We start from the raw sequence: 14,513 nt of genomic DNA, 5'->3' as shown, positions 1-14,513 counted from the left end.
TATTCGGGCTTTTTACTGCTGGGTTCCTAAGCCTGATTTACACAATAGAAAAATAGTTCACAGTTTATAAAAACGCAAGAGGTGGTGGCCCTTTAAGGATTTGCATTTGATGCTGCTTTTGGCAGGAGCTGCATCACAACAAAGTAGTGGCTAAAAACAGAATCCAGATTGTTTGAAAAACACAGAAAGATCCTGCTCTATTCTGGCCACTGAAAACTCAGCTTAAAAAAAAAAGGCTATAAAAGTTCTTTCCTTGTGTTTCTACAGAGGCTTTAGGGCAGAAATCCATTTCTACTCACCAGGATTATGTTTTCAGTTGCTCAACCAGGAGACTAACCAAGCAGACAAACCTGTATTGGTCAAAACCCTCTTGCATCTCTTTCAGAGGTGTCTGAACTATGATTCTTTTACAAGTTCTTCCCACCTTCTTGTTGGAAGTTCCTATTTCTCTTCTGGATGTTTCTGACTTACTCTGAATGTTTATGCGATTAAAATAGGGATTTAAAAAACCTGGCAAGTATGAATTCTTTAAATCTTATAGTGGACACACGATGACAGTTTCTTGAGAGTTTATCCTAACCCTTAATTAATAACCACACTTGTAAATATCACTGAAGTATACCACTTCCTCCGTAAAATTGAGAAAAGAAAAAAAAATTCAAGCAATTCCTTAAAATGCTGAGTAATTCTAAAAATGTCGGGTAAAGGTCTTGCGTGAAGCCATTAAATAAATTCCACCACTGAAGAAACTCTAAAGTACTACTTTGTAGTTGGCTTTATACAGAATCACCTCTGTTGATGAGTAACTCATTGAAATGGTTCCTCGAATCACGTTTTTCCTGTTCCTATACCTAGTGTGTAATGGACTTGTTCTATCGTTGACCTCAGCCATTGACATTCCACATTTCCCTCTCTGACATACAAACAGCTTCTATTTTCTAGCTAAGAATCATTAGTTTCTCTTCACTGCCATCACACGCACCCTTCCTTGGTTTTCTTCCCGTGACATCCACCACTTCACAAGTGTTAGTGTTATGAAAACAAAGATGTGTTGGAATACAGTTGCCAAAAGCTTTGCTAGACTTGCTCACTAGCTAAGAACAATCCTCTCAGACTTCCAGGGTTTAAAATGTATGTCCTATGACAAATAAGAAATTACTGTAAGTTATTAGACTTGGGATCTGTCTTGAATCTGGAACACCAAGTGTCTACTGTATTATTTTTGCCCATATGAACTCACTTTCAGATGATCCTCAGAGTGTTAAGGTCAAGAGAAATGTTAAACTCTCAGTCACTATCATCACCTAGCCGATAGATTTCAGTGGATGACTGGAGATCTAAATTGTAATTGTTTTGCGGTTACACATATTGTCAAGTGTGTTGGCATTTGTGAAGCTTTCTAAAAGTATTCTACCAAATTTTGATAGCATTTCAAATTTGCATTATTCCATGAACTCTTAAGAATTGAGAAATATTTGTGGGTTGGTTGTCAAACAAGAGGATATATCAAATAACCATTTTGCTTATTATGTGTTTTAGAAATGAAGTCTTACTAAGATATGGTATTGGTCCAAAATCCATGTAAAATTTGTTTTGAAATGTCTTTCTTTCAAAAACGTTCCTTTTAAAAAAAATAGATAAGTAAGAATATTTATTAAACTTCAGGTCTGAATTATTCCAAAGTAAAGCATGCGTGTCCTTTTTAATAGGCCACATTTAAGGGATGGATGGATATAATGTATGCAGCGGTTGATTCCAGAAATGTAAGTATTCTTTATATCCTGCCTTTTTGTAATATTGGTTAAGTACTAAAATTAATTCAACAGAGGATAGCAGCCAAATGGGATGATTCTATGATGACTATTTTAAAAAAGGAAAAAATACGACTCAAGTTAATATTCAAGTATAGAGTGTTTAAAAGAAAAATCTTACTGAAATAAATCAAAACAAATTCTTTCCAAAGTTAAAGTAACACATTCATATATTTAATAACTGATGAATATCCTTCCGTTGAATATTTTTCTATTTTGCTTTCTTCTTCTCTACTAATTATATAATCGGCAATAATTTTGGTGTGTAGGAACAAATGTGAAAAAATACATGATTGCTATCAGTAGTTGAAATGTATAGTTACTCTCCACAAGTAGACAGTGTGAAGTTAGGGATGTTGTCCAGGCAGCCTTAGATTTCTATAATAATCCCTTTCAGATTCATTCTTTTACATGATTTTCGCATCCGTAAATGTACTGGAGCCTTTACCAATGATGTTATCACTTCAGTGGTCACATTTCCTTTAAGTTTGTATCACCAAAGGAAAGACCTACTTTATTTGGTTTCTCCTATCATAGCCTCTTTTAGGCTTCAAGGAGAGAACTGAAATCCATGCGATTCCAACTCTGCTTTTCAAAACTGTGTAAAAATTTAGTGTGTTCTATTGTCTTCCTCATTCTGTTCCGAAATCCAATCTCTTTAGTCTATTATCGTGAAAAATAACTTCTGTCTCAGTACTCTTTAAACTGACCCGATAGAGCTCACTTATCTTTTTTGATGTACACTTCTCATAAGGGCTTTAATTTTATTTGAGTACCTTCCTGATATCCTCCAGAATTGTGTTATTTCACTTGTTACTACAGTTTTGTTTTGTGTGTTTGGTTGGTTTTAACTCTGTTATCTTTAGAATGACATGAATTTTTAGGAAACTATCTATCATGACTCATTTACCCTTTATTATGGGATATATGGTAGCTCACTGATAACTTACTGTAAGTCCAATCCAAAGACTAAATTATCAATTGAGGTTTCATAAGATGGATGTCTTGTTATGTTTACTCAATCTAAAAAATTCAATGACTATTGTAATGTTAAAGGTATGACGCTAAACATCTAAATGAATAACTCAATTCTTGTTTGCCAAATAAATTCATGCACACACAAATGGTTGTGTCCTAAACACAGTCTATACATATTATCTGGAATAAAATTTTTCATTAATAATTTTTAAATTATTGAAATTCAGTACTAAAAAAATTTTACCAAATTTAGCACTCTACCATCCGAATAGCAAGATACTAGTTGTATTTATAGTTATAAAAATAGATTCTAATGTGTTATAATAACTATATTTTCTTACATGAAAACATCTCTAAAGGCTAATTTCAGAGATTTTTTTTAGAGGTAGCTGATTCAGAGGGGGAAAAAAAGTACGGCTAAGTATTACTAGGCATTTTCTTTTCTATTCTCATGAAAAAGCACCAACGACTTCCAGCAACAAAACATATTGTGATATTTTACAAACTCTTCTCCTTTGGTAGGTGGAACTCCAGCCTAAGTATGAGGAAAGTCTATACATGTATCTTTACTTTGTTATTTTCATCATCTTTGGGTCCTTCTTCACCTTGAACCTGTTTATTGGTGTCATCATAGATAATTTCAACCAGCAAAAAAAGAAGATAAGTATTTCTAGTATTTTATCTCCCCCTAAGATAGTAAAATTATTTGAAGTGCTTTCTCCACTAAATGAGTACTTTGATTCAGAAGCCTAGTGGGCATATATGTTAAAATCTATTTTGCGCCCTTCCCTTCTGCCACCCACTGCCCATCTCTTTCAGGGTATAGAAAGTCAAAAACAACGGTGTTCTGTATTCCTGTACATAATTTCACAAAACCTCTCTCCTCTTTTTTATTTTAATTAATTAATTTGTTAGTTTTATTGATTTATTAATTTATAAATATTAATTATTTTAATTAATTCATAATTAATAATTAATTGATTGATTGATTTTAAATACAAAATTTAAATAAATAAATTTATTTTAGAGCCAGGGGCCACATTTCCATTCCTTTGGAAAAGAATAACTAGGAAAAAAAAAAACTAGAAAAGAACCCAAGCATATGCCCCTTTTCCAAGGTCAACTTGTTTTATCCCTATGATTCCCCTCCTAAAAATATACTTTCTGGTGAAAACCCTTAGAATGTTTGCAATAAATTAAGCATAAGACATAAACTTCTCTTAGTGTTTCTTTTCCTTCATCAGTTCCTTGTATAATTTCCACTTCCTTCTCCCTGTTATTTAATTATAAACTATTAGTTCCAGGTTGAATTGAACAGCTCTTTATTTTATTATTATCATTTATAAAGCCCATTTTATCATCCTAATTATATATGCACAATATAAGAAATATGAAAAGTAAAGAAATATCATTACTTGGGAGTAATCACTATTCACATTTAATGCCTTTCTATTCATACTTTTTCTACATATGTTCTTCGTATCAAAATTATTTTATTTACAATTATAAATTCTTGGGGCACCTGAGTGGCTCAGTCGGTTAGGCCTCTGACTCTTAATATCAGCTCAGGTCTTGATCTCAGGGTCATGAGTTCAAGCCCAGGATTGGGCTCGGTGTTGGGCTCATGCTGGGTGTGGAGTCTACTTAAAAAAAAAAAAAAAGGTGTTGCATATAATTATAAATTCTCTTTTTGACTTAATGTAAGTATTTTTCCATTCTCATAAGTCTTCGTATATACATTATCATAATTTACTTAACCATGTCCCAACAAATTGATGATTGATGTTGTTTCTAATCCTTAATGATTTAAATAGTGCCTTGTCAAAAGTCTTTGTGCAAAAGAAAAAAAATGAGTATTTAATTATTTTCTTGACTAATTTCTAAAGTATTTTGCTTCCCCCAATAATATGCCTGATCATGCTCATAATCATACTCATAATAACATCCACACAGACATGCCCAGGGCACTGCTGGCTCACTGGCATCAAACATTCTGTTTTTCAATACTGCATATTTGATAAGTGAAAATTGTTTTTAATTTTAATTTTTATGTCTTTTATTACTAGTCGGTTTAAACATGTTTTTGAGTGCTTTTTGCCATTGATATTTCTTCCTTTGCTTGCTATTCCTTCATCTTATTTATTCAGTATATTTTCTTATTATGAGTGCTTCCATCGTATGAGATGCTTACAGAACATTGCTGTCCCCACCCCTTTTTATTGTTACTAATATTCTATGGTCAATGTCAGGCTTTTATTTCACTTATTAGCCTGAGTTGCGATCCTCTGTACCTCCTGGCCTATCATATCCTTGCCATACTAATGATCTCTGGTGTATCCCCAAATCTTCTACCAACTTAGCACATTTCCTTTCTATCCATTTGTTCCAATTCTTGGCAGACTGAAAGTGGCTTTTTATGAGTAACTTTAACCCATCTTGCAATATACATACTATAATGCATTGCTACATTGGAATAAGAAAATCATTGTCTTTAACTTCTGAAAAGCAGTATGTACAGCGTTAGGAGCTGAGTATTTCAAGTCTCAGTGAATCAAATTTTACCACTCACTGAGTATATGGTGTTGGGTAAAATACTTAGCCTCTCAGTTTCTGGGGTTTTTTTCTGCCATAAAATAATAATGAAAATAATAAAGTCCATTTTGGATAATTAGAGAATTAAATAATATTGTACTACCTAAAAAATACACTTCTTATTTTTCAAATTTAAAATTCTAAGCATAATTATGTTATCCATTTTCTTTTTTAACTGTCCCTTTCCTGTTTTAAGTTTAACATTTAAAAATTATGTGCAAAGGGACACAGTTTTAACCAGTTTTTATTTTTCTTTTCTTTACTTTGGAGGTCAAGACATCTTTATGACAGAAGAACAGAAGAAATACTACAATGCAATGAAAAAATTAGGATCGAAAAAGCCACAAAAGCCTATACCTCGACCAGGAGTAAGAAATACCAAATAAACAATAACACTTATATTGGGAAAAAATAAACAAAAACAAAAAATTGCATGGGCTTTCTCACAGAAGAGATAGTGGCTAACATTTCCAGCAGCAAAAATTAGAGCTTCATTAATTCATCCTTTTATGGTAATGGTAAAAAAAAATTCTAAAAAGAGACCACCAAAAAAAAGAAGACGAAGAGGAAACAGAAAATGCACCCTATTTTCAGGCGATTTCTAATTACACAACTAAAATCCAAACTAAATGGCAAAGACACATAAGTAGGTGATATGCACAAGAAAAAGTTGATCATAGAACTCAAGAGTAGTTGCCAAGTAATGGTAAAGAGAGGAGTAAACCTTGGGTGGGGTTAAAATACGTGCAATTTTCTGCTGGATTAACAAACTGACAAAGTGTTGAGTGAAATAACATCTTACTTCCATTTTATTTTCCATTAGAGGAACTGAGTGGAGAACAAACGAATTCTAGTATCTACTGTTCATATATATGGCTATAAAGTTAGAAGTTACTAATGTCTTCAGAAGTCAGGGTCATTAAATAGAATTCATGATGATAAATAACAATTCTCATGTTTCCGTGATGAACCATCCAGACAACTGTGAAATGGAGAAGGCTTATCCCACACTGTACTGATTTTTGTAATGATGATCTGTGAAGTTAAAATAATTCCTGGGGTACATTAGGGAACAAAATACTAGTAAACATTCATATTGTGCTAGCTGATGTTCCCTTCTTGAAAATGATGAGAAATACATACTATTCTCTGGTAAGCCTTAACTCTGGAAGTAGAAATGGGTCAACTATGTGTAGGAAAATGTGAGATAGAAGATATCCTCAGAGTTCCTGAACGGCCTTGGAAAATGAGCCAGACAATGGCCTCCAGGGACCAAAAGTGGCAGAAATGGGGAGCAGAGCCACAGATCATTGACAGAGACATTAATTTTTGACATCAAAGAATAAGGAATGCCATTCTGGTCTGATTATTGCTGTGTAGGCTCAGCATTCTGTGTCAAGCAGCAAGGACTGTTTGGTGAAAGAACATCAATATTGACATACATAGGCTTTAAATGCATAATGTTATACATGTGTTCCTGAAATTCCAAGCTCCCTTTAGCAATCCTTTGAGAGTAAGACAAATGGAATGTTAATAGATACTATGTTTTGAAATGGCTACATGGTCCAACTGATCATGGGATATTCTGGCAAAACAAAATTAAGCAGGTTTCTTCGCTTCTCATAATCTTAATATGTTAATGTGCATTTTGTGCCTCTGAGTGAAGTGTATAGCATGCAATGTTTCTTGTCAGAAATCCCCTTTTGGAAAAAAAAAAAAAAAAGAAATCCCCTTTTGACAGGGATTATTATTCTGTGGAATACATACTGGTAAATAGAAATTTCGATAGCTAAATCTTAAAAATTAATGCGTAAGCCATCTTTTACAAAATTCCAGGTGAGTGCTTACTATGTATAATATTAGAAAGCTAATCAATGCAGAAAGTCCTTATGCAGATGCTAATACGTACAGGAAAACTCCTCTGTTACTGAAAGCATTTCTGTTTCCCTACAGAACAAATTTCAAGGAATGGTCTTTGACTTTGTAACCAGACAAGTTTTTGACATAAGCATCATGATTCTTATCTGTCTCAACATGGTCACGATGATGGTAGAAACAGATGACCAGAGTGAATATGTGACTACCATTTTGTCACGCATCAACCTGGTGTTCATTGTGCTGTTCACTGGAGAATGTGTGCTGAAGCTCATATCCCTCCGCCATTATTATTTCACCATAGGCTGGAATATTTTTGATTTTGTTGTTGTCATTCTCTCCATTGTAGGTAAGAAGTATTTAAAATCTCTTAAGTTCTGTTTAAGAAAAGTGAAAGTTGGAACATTCAAGTTTAAATTAGAGATCATGCCACTACTTGGAAATAACTACTCAGAAATTTTTTATGTATTTCATCCAGGTGTGTTTATTTTTCTTACAAAATGAGGCTCCTACTATGTGTATAGTATTGTATCCTAGCCTAACCATTTTAGATTATGGTGAATCTAATGGTAAATTCCCATTCATTTGAACTAGGAATCTGCTATTAACTAAGATAAAAATGTTTGTGACATGTCAAGATTGAGTAATTTTCATAACATCTAAATGGCTCTGTTGAGAACTAGAAATTTAGTCTGGTACTCAGGAAGAACACTGCATTGGATATACAGACATAGAGCCATTCAGCATTAAATAGAAGTGGAGGCTGGTGACAAGATAAAGAAAGGCATAGAGCGAAAAAAAATAAAGATAAGAACAAAATGTTAGGAAATACAGATGGTAGTTACTTTAAGGGTATCAGGTAGATATTTTCTAGATAACCTTGAAATGGAATTATTAGTAATGATGCACAAGGGATGTGAGGTGGTATGGGACATCATGTTATCAGTAATACACTTCAAAGTCTGGAATGTACAACACATCACATGAACAATAGCTCATCTCATTAAAGATACAACTCTAGCTCCAGGGAAGTGATAAGCCTATCTATGGGCCTAAAGTATTTATTCTTCCCTAAACCAGATAATATGATTGGGTCAACATTTTACCATTCAATATGGGGCACCTCTGTTGGGTAGGTTTTCATGCCATTACCCCCTCTGAAGAAGATCTTCTATCTAACCCATATGTTGTAGGTAGCCTTTGATTTCCATACCAATCTATGGCATAATCAGTTGTGGACAGTGTACTAAGGTTGTCTTCACCTCTCTTTTCTCACTCTATCTTCCTCTTTCTCTCCCTCTCTCACACACCCACACACGCTTAGACTAATTTACTCTTTAAAGAATGAGACAGAGTAACTTGAAAGCACTTGGTTTCTTGAACTCCTTGTTAGTTCAATTGTTATTTCATTATTTAAAAGGCAATTGGAGAAAAAGACTTAAAAGAAGTGGGCTGAGTGACCACATTAGACACAGGAGACCAGTAAGAGCTTCAGCTTGGATCATTTTAGAAATGTACCAGAACATATACATATACTATTATATATATATATGTAGTATATAAGAATATTGTAGGGGAAGCTTAGGCAAATATCAAGTTCATGGAGAGATGAAAATAGCATTAAAAATTGCAGATACTTTTAGATGGATAAGGACTCGATAGGCAATTTCAGAAAAAAAAATTGTATTCATATAAATGTGAACTTATACCCTTGGCCATTGCTGTTTAGACTTCATAATTTTTAACTTATTTTTTTAGATTTAGTCTTGAAATTTTGTATAAGCTAAAGATAGTCTTTAGACATCCCTCAAAGACAAAAAAATATTGTAAAATTGTTATTGAATATTGTCTGAGCTCGGAGTACCATAACAAATTACCACAGATGGGGTGTTTAATAAATTAAACAACACAAACTTATTTTCTCACAGTTCTGGAGGCTAAAAGTCCAAGGTCAAGCTACCAGCATGGTGGGTTCCTGGTGCGAGCTCTCTTCCTGGCTGGTAGATGCCTACGTTCTCACTATGTCCTCATATGGCAGGGAGAGAGAGGGAAAGTTCTCTAGTGTCTCTTCTCATAAGGGAACTAATCCTATCATGAGAGCCCCACCCTCGTGACCTCATCTAAACCTAATTATCTCCACAGAACCCTATCTCTAAATACCAGGAATTGGAGAGTTAGGGCTTTAACATATGAATTGGAAGGGGGGCCAGTGAGGAAGAAGGGACACAATTTAGTCTATAACAAATATCTGGTTGAGTTTAATACTGAATGTCAAAATTAAGGTTTATTTATAATATATATTAAATACAGTTATATATATTATATGCATGTCAAATTTAAGATTATGTAACTGAATTTCAGGCTCTAAACTTTACTTTGGAGACTTAGCAGAACTGTAATTATTATTTTAATGGATAACTTCTTTAATGGTTGGTATTCCCATTTTTTATCTATAGGCATGTTTCTGGCTGAACTGATAGAAAAATACTTTGTGTCTCCTACCCTGTTCCGAGTGATCCGGCTCGCCAGGATTGGCCGAATCTTGCGACTGATCAAAGGGGCCAAGGGGATCCGCACGCTGCTCTTCGCTCTGATGATGTCCCTTCCGGCCTTGTTTAACATCGGCCTCCTGCTCTTCCTGGTCATGTTCATCTACGCCATCTTTGGAATGTCCAACTTTGCCTATGTTAAGAGGGAAGTTGGAATTGATGACATGTTCAACTTCGAGACCTTTGGCAACAGCATGATCTGCCTGTTCCAGATTACCACCTCTGCTGGCTGGGACGGACTGCTAGCACCTATTCTCAACAGTAAACCACCCGATTGTGACCCTAATAAAGTTAACCCTGGAAGCTCAGTTAAGGGGGACTGCGGGAACCCCTCTGTCGGGATTTTCTTTTTTGTCAGTTACATCATCATCTCATTTCTGGTCGTGGTGAACATGTACATCGCTGTCATCCTGGAGAACTTCAGTGTTGCTACTGAGGAAAGTGCAGAGCCCCTGAGCGAGGATGACTTTGAGATGTTCTATGAGGTCTGGGAGAAGTTTGATCCCGATGCCACCCAGTTCATGGAATTTGAAAAACTCTCTCAGTTTGCAGCTGCTCTGGAACCCCCCCTCAATTTGCCACAACCAAACAAACTCCAGCTCATTGCCATGGATTTGCCCATGGTCAGTGGGGACCGAATCCACTGTCTTGACATCTTATTTGCTTTTACAAAGCGGGTTCTGGGAGAGAGTGGAGAGATGGATGCTCTCCGAATACAAATGGAAGAGAGATTCATGGCTTCCAATCCATCAAAGGTCTCTTATCAGCCAATAACAACGACTTTAAAACGGAAACAAGAGGAGGTGTCTGCCGTTATTATTCAGCGTGCTTACAGGCGCCACCTTTTAAAGCGAACTGTAAAACAAGCTTCATTTACGTATAATAAAAATAAAATCAAAGGTGGGGCTAATCTTCTTGTAAAAGAAGACATGATCATTGACAGAATAAACGAAAACTCCATTACAGAAAAAACTGACCTGACCATGTCCACAGCAGCTTGTCCACCTTCCTATGATCGCGTAACAAAGCCAATCGTGGAAAAACATGAGCAAGAAGGCAAAGATGAAAAAGCCAAAGGGAAATAAATGGAAAGAAATGAGAATAGTTGCGTGACAAATTGTTTACAGCCTGTGAAGGTGATGTATTTTTGTCAACAGGACTCCTTTAGGAGGTCAATGCCAAACTGACTGTTTTTACACAAATCTACTTAAGGTCAGTGCCTACAATAAGACAGTGACCCCTTGTCAAGAAAACTGTGACTCTGTGTAAAGGGGAGACGACCTCGACAGGAGGTTACTGTTCTCACTACCAGCTGACACTGCTGAAAACAAGAGACAAGATGGCTACTCAGACTGTAGGGACCAGTTCAAAGGGGTGCAAACCTATAATTTGGGGGTTGTTTAACATGAAACACTTTAGTGTAGTAATTGTGTCCACTCTTTGCATTTCAACTGCCACATTTGTCACATTTTTACGAAATCTGTTAAGGGATTCATCTTTTTTTTAATCCATATGTTGTTTAGTATATGTGACTATTTTTGTAAATAGGGTTTCTGTTGTGAAATAGACAAAGGGCCTCTTCAACAGGTGTGCCACTGGGGGTTAGCGCAGTCACACGGCCTCCCATCTGCACAAAGGCGTGGTTTGCATGAGGGCATGCTGCACTTAGAGATCATGCATGAAAAAAAAGTCACAAGGAAAACAATGAGATCTTAAATTCCATCCATGTCTCTGGGAGGGATAATTGGGGAATAATTGGAGGTACTTTGCTGATCTTGTTTTGTCAAATCCAGCCCCCAGACAAAGTAGATCATTTTTGGGGGTAGGCCATTAAATCTTAGCAGGTGCAAACTTCCTTCAACTGTCTGGAGTCATAAATGTTGTGTTTCTGTTTATTGTATTTAAAAAAACAAAACAAAACTGAGAAATGAGCATTGCTTCTCCCCTGAAGACTGAAATGACCAGAAGAGCCCTTTATAAATTTCTGCTTATCCTGCACTTTGGTTAAGCCATCTTCAGCTCAGCAAGGTTGACAACTGTATATGTTAATGAAATGCTATTTATTATGTAAATAGTCATTTTACCCTGTGGTGCACGTTTGGGCAAACAAATAATGACCGAAGCACAGTATTTATTGCATCAAATATGTACCACAAGAAATGTAGAGTGCAAGCTTTACACAGGTAATATAATGTATTCTGTACCATTATAGATAGTCTGGATGCTATCAGTGCATGTTTCTATTACCATGCTGCCGTATCTGCTTTCTCCCACTGCTCAGAATCTCATTTATGAGAAACCATATGTCAGTGGTAAAGTCAAGGAAATTGTTCAACAGATCTCGTTTCTTTAAGTCATTAAGCAATAGTTTGCAGCACTTTAACAGGTTTTTGGTTATTTTTAAATTTTAAGTGAATAACATATGGTGTATAGCCAGACTGTACAGACATGTTTAAAAAACAACAACAACAACAACAAACACCACTTAACCTGTTAAAAATGTGTTTAGGATTTTATAAGCAAAATATAAATACTGTACAAAGTCATTTTATCTTATTTTTCAGCATTATGTACATAAATATGAAGAGGAAATTATCTTGGGGTTGATATCACAATCACTTTTCTTACTTTCTGTCCATAGTACTTTTTCATGGAAGACATTTGCTAAATAAGAAAAGAAAACAAGACTGGGTAGTTGTAGATTTCTGCTTTTTTATTACATTTGCTAATTCTAGCTTATTTCATAATTTTATGGGGCAAAATAGGTTCACAAGTCACACCCAAATTATGCTTTGCAATTGGAAAAGGGTATAAAATTTTATTGACGTTTTTGGTAGTGCCTGCACAAACTGATTGAAGGTAATGCTTATTTTTCATTTTTGTCCTTTTCTTTCTAACTTCTGTTTATGCTTTCATTTCTTTGGAGTCATGCTGCTCTAGATTGTTCTAAATATAATGCGGGTTTTGCAATTTTTTTCCCACAAGAACAGAGAGTAGGGAACTTATATAGAGAATTACATCAGGACATTTTGTGTTTCTTATAGAAGCAAACCATAGGCTCCTCTTTTTCTTAAAATTACTTAGATAAACTGTACTCGTGAACTGCATGCTGGAAAATGCTACTATTACCCTAAATGATGCTAACCAACGTTAAAAATGTGCAAAACTAATAAAGATTACATTTTTTATTTTATTGTTTGCCCACTTACTTTTTGTTAAAAGCACTTTATGAAAAGATGAAGATATTTTATTCTAAAAATTGAGGGAGAAAGGGAAGGACGCACACACACACGGGTCTACCTGAGCTGACAGTAAGAAAACCGAGGGTAGAAATGGGACTATGAGGAATGACCTCCCAGGGGCTACAAGGAGTAGGTTTTGAGCTCTGCCAAAAGGAACTGATACCAGAGCATAAGCTGGTGGCTCTAGATGGAAAAGAAGTGTGGGAGCTAGAGCAATGGTGGATGGTCCTTTGAGGTACAGAAGGAAGGCCTTAAATCTGTATTTACAAAATTAAACGTTGCCTTGTGGATATTTTGTTTGCTCCTCTAGAAGCACTCTCCATGCTTTTCCATCCAGCTCTGTGGGCGGTGATTTTGTGCATTGCATCATTGGGCTCCATTACCCTCTGGCTCCCAACTGGGAAGCGCCAGCAAGGAAGCACCAGTGGGAGAGGGTGAACTTGGGCATTTACTCCTCAGATCCTTCTTTGCTGAGTCGCTCTCAGTTGGCAGTGGTGTACCCATCAACATAAAGTTATACTTCGGGTCAGACAATCCCATTCTACAACAAAAACTACTCGGGGGTCTGGTCGTCACCTTAGACTTTGGGCTGGACCTCCCTATTCCTGGTAGCTTTTCCCCAATCTTGCCAACACCCTTTCAAATGGCCGCATCACGAAAACATTCTCTGTTTCATCTGTTTCCTGTCCGGATGACACAGTCATTAAATAGCTTCCGAAACAGGACAAAGGGCAAAGATTTGCTTTAGGTTAGTTTAGAAACTCGACCTAACCGGTTCCGGTAGATAAAGGAACAGGAACTGGGGAAACTACAATAAAGTCAAGCGAAGAATTCCATTCAATAGAATTCAAAGAATTCTATTCAAAGAATTCTATTCAAGAATTCTATTCAATCTCTATGAATAGAGGTTACCAGAGTGGTCCCAACAGTAATATTGAGAGTCTAAAAAACTTACCTAAATGTATGAGGAAAGAGAAGCCTTTCCGTGTCATCAGGGTAGTACAGTCTCTGTTGTGAAGCTAGAAGGGAGGACACGGGCTTGATGGGGAAAGGAGCGGTCAAGCACAGTGCTTCTCTCATCCTTCTACACTTACTGACTCATCTCTTCATAATATCACAACAATTAATTCTGATTTATTAGTGGCTGAAAATAATTTCCCGTTTCCAACCAACACAAATAAGGATTATAGCAGAATCTCTACAGATTTTTTTTTTATACTTCACATCCACACCACACACACTGGTATTTTTCCAAATACAAAAGAATTGGTGAAACATATTCATAAATTACCATATTCCTTTTGGTATCACTTTGCATACTATTTGCTGTGCCAGAAAGTAATATAATGCTCAAGGAATAATGAGTCACATCAGTGGAACAAAGCTAGTTTGAAGGGGGTTCCCACTGGCCAAAACCAGGGAAATTTAAGAATCAAAATAAATAACAATAGTATAGATTACAACCC

The 14,513-nt window shown here is 35.7% G+C and overlaps 1 protein-coding gene across 1 annotated transcript in view; it reads left to right on the top strand.

Moving 5' to 3' along the window:
* LOC113250820 (sodium channel protein type 1 subunit alpha) overlaps positions 1–12,960 on the top strand; it is a 137,806-nt gene extending 124,846 nt beyond the window's left edge. Inside the window, exons 23-27 of the mRNA XM_026492635.4 lie at positions 1,710–1,763; positions 3,312–3,449; positions 5,645–5,749; positions 7,335–7,605; positions 9,713–12,960. Coding sequence (XP_026348420.3) covers positions 1,710–1,763; positions 3,312–3,449; positions 5,645–5,749; positions 7,335–7,605; positions 9,713–10,890 — 1,746 coding nt within the window. The 3' untranslated portion in view covers positions 10,891–12,960. The remainder of the gene's footprint in view (positions 1–1,709; positions 1,764–3,311; positions 3,450–5,644; positions 5,750–7,334; positions 7,606–9,712) is intronic.
* The last annotated feature ends 1,553 nt before the right edge of the window (positions 12,961–14,513 follow it).

Source organism: Ursus arctos, unplaced genomic scaffold, assembly GCF_023065955.2.
Source record: "Ursus arctos isolate Adak ecotype North America unplaced genomic scaffold, UrsArc2.0 scaffold_1, whole genome shotgun sequence".
NCBI classification, from domain to species: Eukaryota; Metazoa; Chordata; class Mammalia; order Carnivora; family Ursidae; genus Ursus; species Ursus arctos.
The sequence above is the reverse complement of the archived record's forward strand: the minus strand, read 5'-3'. Positions and strand labels throughout refer to the sequence as shown.